Source organism: Panthera uncia, chromosome E1 (genome assembly GCF_023721935.1).
Source record: "Panthera uncia isolate 11264 chromosome E1, Puncia_PCG_1.0, whole genome shotgun sequence".
NCBI lineage: Eukaryota > Metazoa > Chordata > Mammalia > Carnivora > Felidae > Panthera > Panthera uncia.
Genome location: NC_064814.1, coordinates 29,684,733 through 29,704,560, shown reverse-complemented (window position 1 = coordinate 29,704,560; position 19,828 = coordinate 29,684,733). Strand labels below are relative to the sequence as shown.

The 19,828-nt window shown below is 42.8% G+C and overlaps 1 protein-coding gene across 1 annotated transcript in view; it reads right to left on the bottom strand.

Moving 5' to 3' along the window:
* ANKFN1 (ankyrin repeat and fibronectin type III domain containing 1) overlaps positions 1-19,828 on the bottom strand; it is a 174,776-nt gene that overhangs the window by 119,473 nt on the left and 35,475 nt on the right. The window contains exons 3-4 of the mRNA XM_049636468.1: positions 16,368-16,569; positions 13,171-13,381 (exon numbers count right to left, since the gene is read on the bottom strand). Of these exons, the coding sequence (XP_049492425.1) occupies positions 13,171-13,381; positions 16,368-16,553 (397 nt within the window). The 5' untranslated portion in view covers positions 16,554-16,569. The remainder of the gene's footprint in view (positions 1-13,170; positions 13,382-16,367; positions 16,570-19,828) is intronic.

Genomic DNA, 19,828 nt, shown 5'->3' with positions numbered 1-19,828 from the left:
GATGCAGGGCTTGAACTCACGAATCATGAGATCCTGACCTGAGCCGAAGTCGGACACTTAACCGACTGAGCCACCCAGACGCCCCACCAATTTATTTATTGCTAACGAAGTGCCCTCTGCCGGTAGGGCTGTACGTTCTGACACTGGGTGTCATTAGACAATGATCTTCTATCAATTCGATCTCTGATCATGATCTCAGGGAAGGAATGGTTTCTGGAGATGCCTGTGCCTGACAGCAAGTTCGACTACTCTTTTTACGGAGAGGGATTATACAGCTTGATATTTCTGTTCTACTCAATACATGATATCTCAGCTAAATTCACATGATGGCGTTTACCCAACTGGCCCTTGTGTGAGTGAATGTTCGGGACAACAACAGAATGCATCACATTCTTGTGTCAGACTGGGAAGCTGCTTCTTGGCCTTTGCTCCTGGCTCTCATGAAGGTGAGGGCTGCCCCAGCGGTCACTTGGTCACTCTGCAGGAGCCCCCCTCTCTCCGGTTAGTGGTAAGGAGGAGGCAGCCTCCGAGTGGTCTTGTGGAAGGGAACCATGCAAATACTGAAACAGACCAGAATCAAGTTCTGCTGCTCTGTCGCCAACATGTGTTTGACCCTCTCTGTGACCAAAACAATATTTCCCCCTGGTGGGTGAGAAAGAAATCCAACCATTCCATTCTTCTAATTAAGGGGGTGGGTGGGGGGGGGGCGGAATATGATGAAGATAACTCAAGTGAAAACTTGTTAGGTGTATTTTGAAATGGAAATTAGGTGGTTATAGATTCATCTTCTCTGTGTTCATAGGCATGTTTGCATTAATTACAGGAAATGAATAATAATTTATTATTGCCCCTGCTCACCATCAGTCTCAATTTATTTACAGATGAGGTCAATGAAAAATTAGTTGAGTCTTTTTTTTCTTTTCCTTTCTTCCTTCTTTCTTTTTAAAGTTGCTGTTTAGAACACTCAGGACTGTGTTTTGCTGCCGATTTGTCATGGTTAATGAATGTTGCTGTAGCAGTCAATCATGTACTCTGAATACCGTCACACTTTTTTTTTTTTTTCTAAAGCCTCAGTCGTGAGCCATGACAGAAAAATAAACAAATAAATATAAAGCTAAAAAACTCTTTCACTGAGCAGCTACACTACGCAGAATCCCCTGGGAAGGCTAAAGGGGGCCAGAATAAATGATAATATAAGTGCTGTGGACGCAGGGAGGCAATGATGGTGTATGAATGTGGAGGCTTTGGCAAAAAAAATAAAAATAAAAATACACACACACACACACACACACACACACACACACGCGGGCGCACACTCCAGTGGAAAAATTGGCAATATTAGTAGCCTCAAGGTGCAATTTCCTGAAGCAGTGAGATTGACAAGTCAGTACTAAATGCTGTTAATTTAACTAACTTCAGATTAATGGTAGAGTCTGCTATGACTGAAGGCCTCAAACACAGTCTCATTATAGCCTTGCTGGGAAGGTCCTAAATATAGGCATTGACAGTTTAAAACAAATTCGTATACATTTGTGTATTTTTAGACATAGGTTAGGCGTCAGGGTTTGTGTCACAGTTTTCAGGTTGATTAATTGACCCAGTAACTGCACCCTCTACCCACCGCCCCCCTCCTTCTTCCACTCCAAATTATAGAGAAAATGGGGGAATTGTCCTTGCTAAGTCATTCTGTGAGCTTTTTATTGTAAGCCTGATGTTTGAATTGCATGCATGCATCAACACTTGGGTGATAGACACATGATTTATAAAAATAAATTTTTCTAATACTATGAAATCCCCCCTATTAATTTTTATATCCACAACAGTTATTACTGGTGTGAATTCCAGGTGGCATTTCAGATGGACAGCTTCTCTTGAGCTATGCTTGGCTCCCCCTGAAATTTTTCCTGCTTTCCTCAGCACAACACGCTTTGTTTCTAGACTTTCCCTTTCCTCCTCGGCTGTGGCCTTGATGCTGTTTGAGTTGTAGTGGCAAAGGGATTCTACATGTTTAAGGTAGAGCCTTTTGCCTCTTCATAGGCTAAAGGAAAATCCATTCGGTTTTACAGCCAGGTGAATTTTCCAAGATCCTCCAGATCCCTGTGCTTCTCAAATTGGGCTACCTAAACACCAACACAGTGTGGTGGTGCTGGTGGGGCCGCAGTGGGCATCTCTGGAGCCACAGAATGAATATGTTTGTCTTCCCAGGGCATCAATTTTTCCATACAGATTTGGGTAAAAGCCTATTATTTAGAAATTAAAACAAACACTTCTGGAGGAGAATGGAAAGATATCCCCAAAATTGAAGGCTTAAAAAGGAACTTTATAGAAATCTCTCCCACCGTTTTTCTTCCAGGCACCCCTGAGAATGCACTCACTTGCCTCTGTAGTTAGAGGTAATTCCGTGGGTGAGTAGAAGGGGCACCAACCGAGCCAGTGGTTTCCAACCATGTCACCCAGCAAAACTTTTATTATTTTTTTTTCCTATGGAGTTTTTTAATAGCTTAATAAAACACTTCTCTTTTGAAAGATTTTCCTTATTGACTACCAAATCAGCTGACTTACAAAGTAATCATTTTCTCCTTATTATTAATGACCTAATGAAGTGGGTTTATACATTTTAAGCAGAGGTAATATGATAATCCTATTAGACCATGCAGTTTTATCTTGAGTAATGGTGCCATAGTTTAGGCTTTTTGACACCTGGCAAATGACTCTGAGAGTCCCCTTCCTATTTTGGCCAGATTGAGAACATTTTAACCCCTTTATTTTATTGTTTTTTTTTTAACTTCCTTATTTTGAAAATGAAGAAACCCAGCCCAAGGAGGTGAGATGGTTAACTGAGATTTTCGTAAAAACCTTAAAGGGGCGCCTGGGTGGCTCAGTCGGTTGGGCGTCTGACTTCGGCTCAGGTCATGATCTCACTGCTCATGAGTTCCAGCCCCGCGTCAGGCTCTGTTCTGACAGCTCAGAGCCTGGAGCCTGCTTCAGATTCTGTCTCCGTCTCTCTCTGCCCCTCCCCTGCTCGCTCTCCATCTCTGTCTCTCTCTCTCAAATATAAAAAATAAAACATAAAAAATTAAAAAGAAACAGCAACCTTAAAGAACCCAGTGAACTTCCTCTATGGCAAAAGGAATGCAAATTAACCTAGTACTTACATATCACACATTCTAACTGCTATAGATTTGGCATGAGGCTAGTGAATTCCTTTTGGTTGGTCAGTTGGACACAGAAACGAGAAAGGCTATGTCTATCATACGATTTGTTCTCCTGCCCATCCACTTCTCTTTTCCTTGGATCCATTTCCCTTTTACTTCCACACTCTGGACATTTTTCCCTGGAGTCCAGAATTCCCAATCTACTTGCAAGGTTTGGTCTTTTCTCTCTCATTGTAGTCGGTTCCTTCTCCAGCCAAGCAACTATCCCTCTGAGCAGGCATAGCCAGCACAATAGAGGGTCTGTGAGTGTGTGGTGAGCCAGCCGGCTGGCGCAAGACCACTCCGCTGCTCCTGAAATAGGCCCCACGCTATTGTGGTGTTTAATTATCAACAGCATTTCTACCACCCAGTGTCTGAGTGGGTATTTGTTCTAAGACCTGCCCAGCTAATTAACTACGAGGTGGGGGTGGGGGTGGGGTGGGAACTTGGTGTTCAAAGAATACAATTACGGTTACTGTTTAAATCCTGAGATAAATAATGATCAGACTGAATGTTTTTTCCTCACCATCAGAATCTAACCTATGGATCGCCAAGTACACACTACTTCTTAATTTCGTCTCGCCCTGCAATTGATGAGTTTTGGCCTGGTTGATAATTGCTTAGAGCAATATAACGAGGGTAAAATGTAAACTAATTTCAATTTTTAACTGAAAGTGTTAGGGAATAATTCATTTGATTTGCTTGAAAAAATGAATACATGTGCCCATTACTAAATGATATGACATTCTACAACTTAGCAACAACTTTTCTATTGTTACTAGCATTTTTCTTTTCTCTTTTTTTTAATTGATGAGAAAAGGAGGCACAAAGACAATCACTTAGTCTCAGTATCCGAAAAAGCCTCAGAACCAGCCTTAGGTGCGTCTTCTTATAGGACCCGTGGCCCAGGAAGGGAACTCACTGCTCACTAAGGTGGCCCTGTCCATTCTCACTGTTGGTTTTAATTTTAAAAGAGTTTAATTTAGGGGCGCCTGGGTGGCTTGGTTGGTTGGGCGTCTGACTTCGGCTCGGGTCATGATCTCACGGTCCGTGAGTTCGAGCCCCGCGTCGGGCTCTGTGCTGACAGCTCGGAGCTTGGAGCCTGTTTCGGATTCTGTGTCTCCCTCTCTCTCTGCTCCTCCCCTGTTCATGCTCTGTCTCTCTCTGTCTCAAAAATAAATAAACGTTAAAAAAATTAAAAAAAAAAAGAGTTTAATTTAATTTTAAAGAGTTTCCTCATCCTGAGCTGAAATCTGCTTTCCTCTTATTTCCAAAGTAGAGGCAAAGTGATACAAGGGCTTTGGGTCATAGATCCGGATCAAGCACCGCCCGTTACAAATGTGTGATCCTAACCAGTTATGCTACCGTCTTAAACCCCAGTGTCTCATCTGAAAACTGGCACAGTAATAGTACCTGTCTCATAAGTTGTGATCAATTATTGATAATCTTTGCATAGATGTCTCTCAAATAGTGCAGTTTTGTATTATCATTATTATATTCATTGGGCTGTGTTATATGTTTTAGAGGCACACAAAACTAAATCAAATACTTGTTTTATAAAATAGCTCTGTTCTTCCATCAAACAAAAAAAAAATCTCTGACCGCAGTTAAAAATTTTCTGCCCCAACTACTATTCAGAAATATATTATATACTAAATCGTGTCAATTTTAACCCTATCTGTTATTTCAAAGAAGAAAACAAGGTCACTTAGGTATAAACCTTGAATTGTAAGCCAATATCCTCTGGGCAACCAAGAACAGCAGTTCATAAAACGACAACCTTCTAACAACCTCACAACTGACTTGTTTTCAGGTAGGAACTCAAAGGAAATACTATAGAGGAGTCCAATAATCCAATGTTTTTTAATTAAAAAACTCTCATAGCAGAAAAGCTCAAAACCTCAGTTTCAATTTACCTGTCCTGCTAAGGTTAAGGACTCAGAATTCACTTTGGCTTCACTTAGGTCTTGACCTAAGTCTTCTTTTCAAGTCTTGACCTTGAAGTCTTATTTTCAGGTTTTCCCAAGGACTTTTAGAATGTGGTTCCAAAATGTTTTAGAGATTTGGAGATTAAGTGTTTCATTTTAATTACTATGGCACTTTCTCCTCTTAGAACTCATTACGCCCTGGACATGGGGCTCTGGAATGTTCTTTCCTGCTACTTTCCAGCAGAATGTGGATTCACAAAGTCCGTATTATACAGCTTAAGTTGTAATTGTGGTTCTTTAAGAGACAATGACCCAGAGAGAGACTTCTGTCCCAGCTCTCCCAAACTCCAATGGATAAATGGACATCTCTAAAACAAGCATACAAAACACTTGAGGAAATTATTTAGAAAATCGAAAGCAGATCACTGAATGATGTCATAGCTTAACTATGAAATAAGATAACCATATCTTTTGCCAATACTTTCAAGTGCTGTCTAATAGAAATATAGTGTAAGCCAAATCATTTAAAATTTCCATAAAAAAGAAAAAAGTGATATCAACTTTAATAACCTATTTTAGTTTACTCAGTAGATCCAGACTATTATCACTTCAACATGTAATCCGTGTAGAATTATTAATGACATAGTATAGATATTATGTATACAATATATATAAGTGTTAAGAAGTGTTTGTATTGGGCAGTGTTTTCAAAACACAAACTATACAACAGATGCATAAAATATTTCAACTCGTCACCAGAAACTCTTGGGTTGTTTTATATTGTTTTTGATATTTATATTGGCTAACTAACTGTCCCGTAATAGTCACACCCTTCTGCACTGTACTTCTGAGCTGGGTCTGTGTGACCAATCACATTCAGCAGGAAATGATAATACGTCATTCCTGAGATTAGGTTATAAAAGACACTGTTGCTTCTACTTTGGTTTGTCTCTCTATCTCTCTGTCTGTCTGTCTGTCTCTCTCATCATTTGCACTGGGGGAAGCTAACTGTCATGTCAGGGAGCAGCCCTATGGAGAGGCCCATGCAGGAAGGAACATAAGTGTCTTGCCAACGGTTATTCTGAGTAAGGTTGGAAGTGGATCCTCTACCTCAATCAAGCCTTAAGAGGATAGTAACGGTTATGTTGGGAGAATTTAGGGACGCGGACCTAGGTTGTGAGCATGTGCATGTGCACATGTATGGATTGAGTGGGTTGTCAAAGGTATCCTTAAACTTTATCTGTCACATTGTAAGTTTTTACAAGGAGAATGTAGTCTCTGTTGCATGTACATTTAAAAAATCAAAAACAAAAGAATGAGGGACAATTAACTGCTAAAGAGCAGGTGAACAGACCTTAGGTTGTGGCCACCGGTTGTCTAAATAATTACTCGGAAATATGAAAAAAGGTCAATTCACTCAGTATTTAGTGAAATCATTCCCTTCAAAAATAAACAAGACATTCACACCTTTCAAAAGAAGTGGCCTTGGGATTCATTCAATTCAATGAAGCACATATTTACTGAATGCCTACTGTTTCCTGGGGATGCCGAAATGAATGAGACAGACGGGTTCTGCTCTTACGGAGTTTACATGCTAATGCAGGAGAGACAGTAAATAAGCAAAGGAAATGGAAAAATACATATACAGTGATAAGTACTATGTAGAAAATTTAAGTGATGTGATTAGAACGTGACTTTAGACATTGGACTTGGTGGCCAAAGAAATCCTCACTTGAAGATTTGACAGTTAAGTGGAAATGCTAGGAAGGAGTTGGTCAGGCAGCGATCAAGACGAAAAGCAGCCAAGCACTCCAACTGTAGGGAACAGCTAGGACAGAGGCCCTCAGGTAAGACAGTGGGGTGTGTTCACGGGATGGAAGGGAGGCTGGTGGGGCTAGTGTATCGCGGGTGAGGGGTGAGCAGTGTGAGATGAAGCTTGAGAAGCAGGTCTGTAAGTCCGGGTGAGGATTTGTACACCTATTTTAATGAAGCAAATAAAAATATCTGGGGACTCATTCTAGAGACCTGCCCAAAGCTTGTTCTTTACATATTCTTAATGGTTGCAAATCTTTGTCCTTTGAGGGTGGATTTGATTTCAGGAAACCACTCTAAATCATCTGAAGCCAAGTCTGGTGAACGTGGAGGGTGATGACGCGGGGCGATGCTGTTTTGGAACAAAAATCAGGTGTGACTGTAAGCAACGAGTCAGATTTTCTCATAAACTGGCTCTGAGGACAAATCCAGAAGTGTTTGGAGCAATGGCCGCTCTGTTGGAACAAGTGTGGGGTCTCCCGTGAGGACCGTGTTAAAGGATAACATTTGTTTGGCTTGTAGACTTTCTGGTGTGTTTGTTTACATAAAGCCAGCCTCATTAGTTTATAGTCACACCTCTTAGACATGCCCTGAACCAGTCCCAGCACCGGCACGGACCCTCGACTGCTGCAGAAACTTGTGGCGCATCCTGACGTTGTCTGTCAAAATTGTAACATCGGTGTCCGCGCCATACTCGCGTGACAGCTACTGGGCAATTGCGTTTTATGAAGTCACTGAATGTAACTAATTCTGGGCGACATCTCCCAGTTCCATGGGCAATACCTGAGGGAAAGTGAGAGAGATCACAGAGAAATGCAGAGAGGGTCTGCAGAGAAGGGAGAACACAGCTGCAAGGAAGGGCAAAAAGACTGAAGATGAAGTGCATCCCACCATCCTTCCTGGTCCGCATCATTCAACAGTGTAAAGCTGAAAACGGTCAGGCTCCCTTTACGGCCAAATTCTACAACAGTACCTGGAAAAATAACAACGCAACAATAGCAAAAGATACTCCCGAGCGTAAATTGCTGGAAGACTTACAGGTATTTTCCATACTCTGTGTAATGCGCTCTGCACGTAACTCATGTGCGTGTGTATGTGCATAAATTCAATACCTGTAATTCCCAGCAGTGGGAGACAGGGTTCAAAATTTCAACTGAAGATTTCTGAGCACCTACTTTGTGCCGGGTACTGGGGTCGCAAGACAGACAAAATCCATGTGAGTGACCAGATTTGTACATGGTAGGTATCCAAAAAGAACTCGTTTCTTTATGATTACTGTTAATGGACCCTAGATGATGTGAAATAAATAGCAGTCTCAGAAAGGCAAGGACCCCACTGATGATTCGGCAAATTCCTTCTAGAGGCTGCTGAACTGGGATTTCAGAATGGGGGCAGGATATGAGTTAGTCAGAATGAGGCAAAGGCTTAGACTGGGGACTTTCACTTATAGAGACAAGTCTTTCTTGGATAGCGTTTGTTCAGTTGAGCAGGTGTCATGGCGACTGGGATACTGAGTGGATAGAACGACCAAAGGCACAGTCCCTGGGTGTCGTGAGGTGCTTCTCTACATTAGCTGTCCTAGTTCCAGTCCTTTCTAGTCTGTGCCTGTTTCCTGAGCTCAGCACACCAGTCCACCTGGAAGTATTTGGGATTCTACTTTAATCAAGACTGATATTAGAAGGAATGGATATTACTTTGCTGCTTGCTTAAAGATGGGAAGAACGGCAAAAGTCACTGAATAAGGATACTAGATTGATCTAATGAGTAGGCCGGGTTCTGCATGTATTTAACATGGGGGTTGTGTGCAAGTTTGGGTGGCTACTTCTGGGACTTTCCCGATAAAGAAGGAAATGTACATGGCTGAGTTTCAAGCCATGTTTGTAAAGAACACCTTGCTATGGTGTTGTGATTCAGGAGCTAAAGACCGAAAAGCATACCTGACCAATAATTTAGAGTTAGGTCCCTAAACTCAGCTGTGTCTTTGTGATTCCTGCAATGAGCTGGGGAGAATCACAGAGGACTTGCTTCAGAGTTGTGTTGGGATCCTTGGTTGGCAGAGTGGAAAGCACATGGGGCTGGCTTTCAGAAGGGGACATACAGGAAACAGAAGATAGAAAATGAACCCTCGTAGAGACTCTGTACTCTGCTTTGGAATACCTGACTGGCATTAGAAGAGGAGCTGACGGAGAGTCAGGGAAGGAAAGAATTGAGATGTGATAGTGTGCTGATGCTTTTACACAAATACCAAAGCATTTACTATAGAGGAATTGGGTTTAAATCCTACTTCTGCCATCTACTAGCTTTGTAGCATTGGGTGAATTATTTTGACTTTCCTTTTTTTAATGTTTATTTACTTTGTTGAGAGAGAGAGAGAGAGAGAGAGGGAGGGAGGGAGAGAGAGAGAGAGAGAGAGAGAGAGAGAGAAAGAGAGAGATAGAGAAAGAGAGAGACAGAGAGGCAGGCAGCAGGAGAGGAGCATAGAGAGAGGGAAAGAGACAATCCCAAGCAGGCTCCATGCTGTCAGCGCAGAGCCTGACCCAGGGCTCAATCTCATAAACCATGAGATCATGATCTGAGCTGAAATCAAGAGGCAGATGCTTAACCAACTCAGCCTCCCAGGCACCCTTGACTTTTCTTATTCTAGTTTCCTCATTGAGCAAAAGGATGAAACAGACTCCCATCTCATAAGCCAGTTGTGAGGACCGAATGAGGTGATGCACCCAAAAGAAGTTTTACAATGTGTAAAACACCCTAAGAAATTAAGACCTCATTGTTATTTTTCTTCTTTTACTTCCTGCCTCTGCAACTTCTGGGGAACAATTCGCAGCAGGTGTTTGCTTATCTGGTTCTGGCTGGCGAACCCTGGTGTTTCTCATGGGCTGGCTCGCACTCATGCACAGAAGCAATTCTATGTCTTTTGTACTTGATATATAAAGTGAATTAAAAATCCCTGAAAACAGATTGTGCTTTTCTATCATGCCTCTCTCCAACAGGAAAGGCACCTTAGGGTATAGGACAGAACAAAACAATATACCGTAGGATTTTAGCAAATGGCACAAAGGGAAAGATTCAGGGCCCCAGTCCTCCATATTGATTATTTGGAAAAGCAGCAAGTTTGCATAGAAGGATCCCAGGCATGGGTGTCCCACAGAGTTGGGTTTGAGTCATTGACGTCCCTATTCACCTGCCAGATATGTGACCTTTGGTTAGTCATGTAACCCCCTGTGCTACCATGAAAACTCATGTATATGGAGACTTCATAGCTACCCAGTCGATATTCCTTTGCCATTTTTACACATGTGGGAGTCTAACAGGGAACTATCTCTTTGACTTCTTGGGTGGCCAAGGTGACTTAGGTGTCCTATTTCCTGGAGGCTAAAACCTAGGTTTATCTCTCACCTTCCTTTACAACTTTGTGATGATGGTTCTGGTTATCATCCCAGAGGGAATGAGAAAAACCAGGGACCTTTTGAATGAATTTGTTTTTGGTTTAACTAGATATTTAGTACGTGGGTTCTTTTATGGAGATTTAATTATGCACAAGTTGGTTAAGCATCTGCCTCTTGATTTCAGCTCAGATCATGATCTCATGGTTTATGAGATTGAGCCCTGGGTCAGGCTCTGCGCTGACAGCATGGAGCCTGCTTGGGATTGTCTCTTTCCCTCTCTCTATGCTCCTCTCCTGCTGCCTGCCTCTCTGTCTCTCTCTTTCTCTATCTATCTCTCACTTGGGGAGATTGGGAGTCTCACTGGTTTCACGGAAAATGCAGAATTCTTTGTAGTGTCTCAGGTAAGTGGGACTGATGTTTCATCCAGCCCAGTGCAGGCAACATCTGCATGAATAGTTCCCTTGTTCCTACAGAATGGGGCTCAGTCCACATTCTCTATGTTCAGACCCTCTGCTCCTCTCTCCACCGCTCTCTCACTGGATCTTTGGGATAGACGTTATTGCAACATAAATTAGAAGGTAGCAAAGAGGGCTTTCGATTTCTTCCATCTCTATTTGCCCACTCCTACCCCTCCAAGCCCCCCGCTCCACTAGAAAGAAGTGACACTTTGACGAAAGAGTTCTTACTGAGAAGCCCTGACCCTACGGAACCCAAATCCTCACTCTGTGTGACAGGGATGTGGTGAGCCCAGCATTTTTAAAATAAAGAGTTTTCTGATACAAGGATCTGCCTCTGTACGTAGTCTTTGGGTGGTGGGGGTTTGTGAAACTTACGAGCAGAGATGTGGCCTCTAATTATATATTTGCTTGCTTCTCTGGGTCTCACCGCTTGGAAGTAAGTGAATCAGTATTAATGAAAGTAACAGTTTGATGGGTTTACTTTTTTCTTTTAGGAAACATAAAAACTGTGGCTTGGAGCCATTGTGGTCATTGGGTCAGAGAGTTTGCACCAGGGGAATGTGAGTGCCCACCTCGGAATGTTGCTGTAGGGTTTAAAGGAGTGAATGCATGTAAAGTGCTCAGAATAGTGCCTGGCGCAGGGCAAGGGCTGTGCAACTTCGTCCTGTCCGCTCCTGGAGGGCACTGCCACGGGCCCCAGAGCAGCTCCCTTTGGCAAGTACTCTCAGCTCTACTTCAAAAAACATCCGGAAAGCAGCCGGTCCCGAAAGACCACGCGTTATCGGATTCCATTTACGTGAAATGTCCTGACTGGGCAAATCTATACAGAAAGAGAAGGTAGCTTAGTGTCTGCCTAGGACTGGGAAGAGTGGGGAGGTCGGGCAGTGGTAGCTAAAAGGTGAGGTGTGAGTGAAGAAAAGGGTCTAAACCTGATTGTGGTGATGGTTGCACAACCGTGCGTTTACCAAAAACCACTGAACTGTACACGTGAAGTGGGTGAATCGCATGCATGTGAATTGTATCTCAAGCTGTTCAAAGGCGCATCCAGAATTCTGCGCCAGCCCGCCACCAAGGTCACTACCCTGCTAGTCCAAGCACCTGCATCTGTCTCCTGGACCCCTAACCGGTCTTCCCAATTTTGCAGCGGCCCCGCCACTGTCTATCTCCCGCAGAGCCCTGCAGTGATCGTCTCAAATGTAAACCAGAACACATTATTCAGCTGCTTAAACTGCTCTGCTGTCTCCCCATCACATTTACAATCAAAGCGAAACACCTTACCGTGGCCTGCAAGAGCCTGAATGGTCTTCCTCCACCATCACTCTCCCCTTGGTTTATCTGCTGTAGCCACACTGGCCTCGTTCTTCAAGCAGGGCAACTCACTCCTACCTGCCTTGGCAGCTTTCTATTTGCTATTCACTCTGCCTAGAATGTGACCCCACATGTCCTCACTTGGCTCATTCCTTGATATCCTCTAGGACCAGGCTCAAATGTCACTGCATCAGAGAGGCTTTTCTTGCCCAACCCTATTTAGAATAGTCCCCACTCTGTCAGTCTCTAGCCATCACTTATTTTCTTCATCACATTTGTCACTATTTGCGTTTACAATTTAATTGATCTATTTACTTGCTTATTGGAAGTCTCCTCCACTAGTGTGTACGCTCTATGACATCACGGATTTTGTCTTGTTCACCATGGCGAGGTGAGCCTAGGTACCTAGGCTCTGTCCTCAGTGTTTGTTTGCTGTTGTTTTTTTTATTTTTATTTTTAACGTTTATTTTTGAGACAGAGAGAGACACAGCATGAACAGGGGAGGGTCAGAGAGAGAGGGAGACACAGAATCTGAAACAGGCTCCAGGCTCTGAGCTGTCAGCACAGAGCCTGACGCGGGGTTTGAACTCACGCGGGGATCACGAGATCATGACCTGAACCGAAGTCGGACGGCCAACTGACTGAGCCACCCAGGCACCCCTGTCCTCAGTGTTTGCTGAATGAATGAATGAATGAATGAATGAAGCAAGCCACCATATTGACTGTGGACCCAAGACACTAACCCACATACACACTTAAACCTTTTCTATGTATACTTCCTATTCTATAGCCTCATTTGGAGTGTTTCATATATTTTAAAACTTGGGTTAAATTCTTAGGAGGGAGTTCTTTCAAGGATCCCTTTCAATTCCACTTGGTATATTCTATGTAGCACGTAACTTGATGCCTAGACTGGTAAAACATTATAGGTATTTGCATGAAAGTCCGTGAAAACATGTAAAGGAATTCTGAGCCTATCTTCATCAACTGTTCATGCCGTAAATGTCAGTCATGCTATTTCGGTGGCACGAAGCTGGATCTAGCCTTAATAATACATGTTTTTATCCCCAGGTTTACTTACAGTGCGGACTTTCTCTGGCCCCTGTCCTCAGAAGAATCCTGGCAATGGGCACGTTGTTGGTCATGATGGCGATATCCAGGGGCGTCAGCCCCTCACTGTTAGGGGTGTTGAGATCTAGCTCCTCTGGTGTATACTGATACAGGAGGATCTGCACAGCATCCATGTCCTGTTGTTCGACTGCTTCAAACATGGCTTCGTTGCCCTGGAAGTTCTGGAGGACAAGCACACACGCAGGTGAGCACACTTTCATAGACTGGCTTGCCTTGCGGCTTAGCTGTTTTAACTTCAGTGACTGCATCCCCACTCATAACTGCAATTGATCCCAACAAACACGACTTGTTAAACACAGTTGGATCCTCCCTCCCTCTTGTCTAATGGCCATTGAATGGATCTGTACATTTAGATGCATTGAGACCATACGGTAGGGCATGGCTAGTCTATAGGTAAGGGCAAACGCCGGCTTTTCTCGAAACCAGTCTTCTGTACGAAACCGTCTGATAGGTCATTAGAAGGTGTCCCATGAGGAACGTGGCCTGCAGTCATATAAATCTGGTACACACTGGATTCGTCTAGGTTACCACACTATTTTACTGTAAGACCCGTCAGGGCCTTTGATAATTCTAACATGCAGTTATGCCTCTCCGATAGGTGAGAAATATGACCTATTTTAAATATTTGTGCAGAGAACATATCTTTCATTGCATTTGTTTTAACTGCCCCTGGAATAGCATTCTACAGAACACAGTTCGGGAAGTGCTGGCATAGATAACGCAGTACAGGTCATTTAAATTACTACTGGCTTGGAGTTGAGAGCACGATCTCCCCTCCGCTCATCCCCTCTCTCCCCATCCCCACGTCTCTTCTCTTCTATCACTCAGACCCAGATGCTGTCATCCCTTGCCTGGACAATGGCAATGACCTGCCCATTGCTGGTTCTTGTCTCCTCCAGCCCATTTTCATACTGAGATGAGAGTAGTCTCTCTAAAACTGATGTTACATACCCCTTCCTTTCTACAGCTCCCGAATAGCTCTCACTGCCTGCAGGCTGGCTCCCCAGCTCTTAGCTCTGTACTAACATCTGCACCTTCTCAGCCCCGAGGCCCCAACCACTGAACACCTGGCATTGCTGAGCCCCCGATGGAAGGGCTCAAGAGGTGGTGTCCAGAGAGGGCTTTGGTGGTTGGGTGGCCACCTGTGCTGAGAGGACCAAAAGTTGAATGTTCACAGGATTCAAATCACCTATAGAAAAAAAAGTAGCTAACGACAATATGATTCCACTGAAAAGTTCTACCAGAGATTAATAGTAAACAAAGGACAAAAGGTCTGGAATTCTCTCATACGTATTTCTGTAGCTCATGGGAGAAGAGCAACACATACACTATTTCTACATCTGTTTGGGATCTTCTCTAAGTGTTGTTTGCTCTTTAAAGAATATTGAAATACCATCGGTCCTGACACAGCTTAGGGCTTGCCTGATCGAACATATTTATGGTTGGCAGGTTTAATTTTAGTACCATCAAAAATCAGTTCTCTCCATCAAAGGCAGCAGGTCAGCTTAAGTGAGTACAGGACACATGGTTGAAATCTGAGGGAAATACAATGCTATTATGCAAATACTTGTTTTGACAGTGGGGTCCCAAGGGATAGAACTATTTTGGTGTGCAGCTCTCTTTGCTACAGGACAATCTACTGAATGCAAAGGTGTTTTGTCTCCAATCTGCCAAACTGAAGAGCCTCTGATGCTTAGGCCTTAAGTCAGCCACAACCAAGCCCTCCCAGAAGATGAGCTTGAAATGAGACAACAAATGGGAAAACAGAACAAAGTCAACATGCTGCCCTGTCCACAGTTGTGTATTTGGTTGTCATTCTTACTATGCCTCATTTCTCATGTGCCATATTTGCTCTCACTCTGAAGTCCTTTCCTCCTCCATGCTTTCGTTGGCAAACTCTAGCGTGTTTCTCTTGGGAAAGCCTAGGGCTCATTTCTGTTTGAAGCTCCAACAAATGGTGTTATTGCCCCCTGCAGAAATGCCCTTGCTGAGCATGTTGATATATTATGCCCTCAGCTTTTACTGATGGTCACTATCAGAAACTACTCTATGAGAAAGTCTATAACGTCACCAATACAGACCTTTATACTCTATTACAGAATTCACTGTGATGTCATATAAAGGCCCAGAGGACTATAAACAGGAAAATACTCGTTTCTCCTGGTAGACTGATATACTTTCAGTTATCAGCTAATGGGATGCTATAACCACCTGAGCTTCCCTTTTTGCTTTGAATGACGAGGAGCTCAGAGATAAATGTAATGATAAATTTTAGGTACTATATTTGCCGAGGCTTTTAGTATATCTGTTTCTATTTCTATCTTCATCATTTTCTAGTTTTTTTTTTTAAGAAATTTTTTTTAATGTTTACTCATTTTTTTGAGAGACAGAGAGAGACAGAGCATGAGCGGGGGAGGGTCAGAGAGATGAGAAGGGGAGGGGCAGAGAGAGAGACACAGAATTTGAAGCAAGCTCCAGGCTCTGAACTGGCAGCATAGAGCCCAGCACGGGGCTCAAACTCACAAACCGCGGGATCATGACCTGAGCCGAAGTCGGACACCCAACTGACTGAGCCACCCAGGCGCCCCATTTTCTACATTTTTTCTTTTTCACTCTTTCCTTCCTTCCGTTCCTTCCTTCCCTTTCTCTCTCCCTCTCTCCCTCTATCACTTTACTTATTTCCCATTATATAATACATACACCTTTTTTTTTTTTTTTTGGCCTGGATTCTGTTTTGAATGCCTCTGGAAGACATATGGGCTGCACATCACAAATAAGTAAATGAAATATTCATTGTTTATTTGATACTTGAATGAACACTGAAGCTTTCAGAAAGCCTATATCATTCATGCTCCACAGTTATCAAACTGCTATTTTGTTTGTTTGTTTCTCTGATATATTAGAGAAAGAAAAACTAAGAGAAAAGAAGGGGCAAGAAATTAAGAAAAAGAAAAGGGAAACTCCTGCAATCACTCAAGCTTTGGCTTCAGCACAGACACGTGTGGTTCCTGCCTTATCTGACTCTTGGCACTTGTGGACCTGCAAACACCAGGTTCTGAAGTAAACGTGCAACATCTTAGGATCTCCTTAAACCCAAACACAACTCCACAAAGCAAGCGGAGACAAGAATCCAAAGCATGTTATTACCACTGAGGTCTTCCTGAGGCTCAGCCGGTCGGTTCTTGTTCTGAAATAGGCCTCATCGAACGAAGAGTGGCTTCCCTTCAGCTTCTCAGAGAGGTTTCTGTACAGGCGTTTGGCAGCGTTGGGAGATGATGGGGCACTATGTTTTTTCGACTGAGAAAGATGCAGATTCTGCATTTGTTGGGTCATTTTCACAAAGCAGTTCCTGAGAAGAGGAAAACCTGATGTTGTATCATTTACACAACGTAATTATAAGTTGACAAAGAATTTTATCATCACCAGTAACCATCTGGAATCCTAATAAAATACTGTAGCTGGAGGCGACCTTCGAGATGAGGGCCAGCTTTTTCATGTTATAGATGAGAAGGCTGAAACTCAGGGAGGGAAACAGCTTGTTTACGGCCACGTAGCTAATTGGAGACAAGAATGTAATGACTATATCCATTTACTATCTACACGTATACACTTATATACACACATGTATACGACATGAGCCTCGACTCAAGTCTTTTGGTCTCTGTCCCACTGAGGGGAAGTGTCTCAAATCTATAACCAGGAGTTCCGTTCGGTTCCCCTTGGGTATATGTAATTGGGACCTTTCTACTTACCTCCTTTTAGATGCTGCCCTCTGTTGGGTATGGTTGTTCCCTGCAGATACCCCTTCTCTTGAGGTGTTAAATTGCGCGTCTTGTCTGAGATTTGGTGAGCTACCCCAGTGCCCAGAAGTTTGGGGGATTTGTATCCATAGCTCCATCCCTGCTCACCCCAGATACTCCAGACAGTGTCCTCTGGGGGGACTCACTACTGGTATTCTCCAAGTAGTACTTGACTGTTGTTCCACAAACCTCCAAACAGGTCCTCACCAATGTCACACCTGGAGTCAGTTTCCAGGAGATCAGCCAGGCCATTTCAAAAGCCATCCACTATTAAGTTGGGTACTGCTACTGACATATTGATGCTGCTGAGGCAATGGCTGCCTGGCATGCATATGTGTACTGGATGAGCAAATGCACGAGTGAAACAACTGGCCAAGGCAATTATGTACCATGGCTTCTGGTACACTGGGCCCAGATCTCTCTGGAGCACACTGCTGTGTTCTCACCGTCTCCCCTTGAATCTCCGATGGAGCCTTCCATTTGTAATGCTGCCATTGTTACATAGCTGTGGCCCTTGGACGTCATCTCCAGTCTTTGAATTGTCATAGTTTTATGGATCTCATGATACAATATCATGTAAGAATCTCTTTTATTAACCCAACTCGTCATGGGACTGACTTTGATGATTCCCCAATTTCTATAGGATAAACTCTAACTTCTTTGGCCTCACGTACCAGTTCTTACCTCTCCAGCCTCATTGCCTACTGTACCTCTATGTTTCATGTTTCTGTCTTTCTGATCTCCTTAGAGTTTCCTAAATAGTTCAAACTCTTTCCTGCATCTGGGTGCTTGTTTGCACTGCTTTTGCCTGTATTGGAATCCCATCTGTGCCTTCACCACCTAGGAAACAATTGCTGAGCCTTAAGGTCTATGCTCAAGGGGTCTCTGACAGTCTGAGGCAAACTTGGGTACTTCTTTACTCATTCGCTTGGTATATGCTTCTTACAGAAAATATTTTATTGTATTACAACTCTTTGGCTTTCTGTCTCCTAGCTAGTCTATATGTTTCTCAAGAACAAGGAATGCCAAGTATGAATTTTTATATCCCCAGCACCTAAAATGTACCTGCCTCAAAGTGAAAGAAACATGATACAGATTAGGCTATGGATTGCTCCTCTTCCAGCTACTGACTATGTGATCTTGGGTGAGTTACTTAACATACCTGAATCTTATTTTTCTCGTTTATAAAATAGAGATAATACTAATAGCACATTATGGTTGTGAAGATTTGGTGAGGTAATGCATGTAAAGAGCTTAGAGTATAGAAAACTCATGGAAGCTATCATTTTTTTGTTACAGAAGATGCTCAGTAAATACTTTAGAATAAAGGAATGTTCATATGAGAGTCTATTACAAGTAATATTCTAAGGAACTACTCAGAAAGCTCATTTTCTGCTCATACTTCTGAACTGGGTTCCATGTCCATTGGCCCCAACTAACCTTGACTTACTTGCACATTAACAAATGGAGATCTATCCTCATTATATTGTTGAATGTCTTTAGGCACCTTTTAAGTGTTGCTTGCAATTTCCTCCAACACAAAAAGCCTTCCCAGTACCTTCCAAGGTGGTCAGATCTATTCAGGGTGAGTCACGTGTATCAGGCCCCACCCAGTCTTTGCTGAATGGTCATATTTACATTTGGGAGGATGACTTAATGCACTCTCTGTAGTGCCTATGTACATATGGGTGTGTTTTCATAAATCTTTAATAATCTCTTCATTTACCTAAATGCAGAAATAGAATAGGTGATTTGGCATCTTCCTCCTTCCATCTACACATCCTTTAACTTTGATTCAATAGCAATTATAGCGTTTCCTCTATATCTTGCCATTCCCACAAAAAATCCAGATTGATATGCAAGCTGGCTCACATGGAGATTGCCTTAACCTCTTTCTTTCTGCCTTCTGTCTCTAGCCTTTTCCTTCAGCGTTAATGCCCCAGTTCAAGCCATCTGTCTTGTCTACATCATTATCATTCCCAAAATAACTCTACATTCTTTTGTATCTCACACAGTGCCCAGGAGTCCAGTAAATAAATTCTTGTCGATTGATCAAATTCCAGTCACTTGCCCTCTAACCGATGACACCTGCCCACATGGCCCCTTTTGTCTTTGCTCATTTCCCATCTGTTCCCTTCAGTCAAAATAGGTTGACTCTCTCTGTCTCTCTGACTTCCTTCTCATGCTGCCCCAGCTGCCCCTTCCTTCCTGGCCATCTTTCAGCATGTTTCTATTCTTCTAGATTTCATCTATCATTATATTTTCTTTTCCCCCTCTATATTTAAAATGTTGTCTGATGAGAGAGACTGAGAAAGACAACTCCGTGTTATTTGTTCTCATAAACGTGCACACCCCTCCCAACTAACTACACTCTTAAGGTTTTACCCTTATAGAAACGGCTGGGTCCTTGAGAAGCATTGTAGCCTTGGATTTGGAATTTGGCAGACCCGAGCTTGGATCAAGATGTTGTTATCTATAATCTATGTGACTCCAGGAACTTTATTGAAATTCTTGGGAGTTCATTTCATCATCTGTAACAAGAGTTCCTCCAGAGTTATGAAGATGAAATGAATTAACAAATGAAAGCACGCATCCTGTGCAATGCTTACAGCAGCCACTCAATAAATAGCAGAAATTATTAAGATTACCTCAATCTTCCCAAACCAGAGACTCCAAAGTACATCGTAATAATTTAAATAGTTTTTTTTGTTGGTTTTAAATATTGCTTTAATAGATGACTTTGCATACTTATTACACTGTTTAGTTTTTATTTTGATAGAAAAATACAAGTTTAGATATTTTAATATG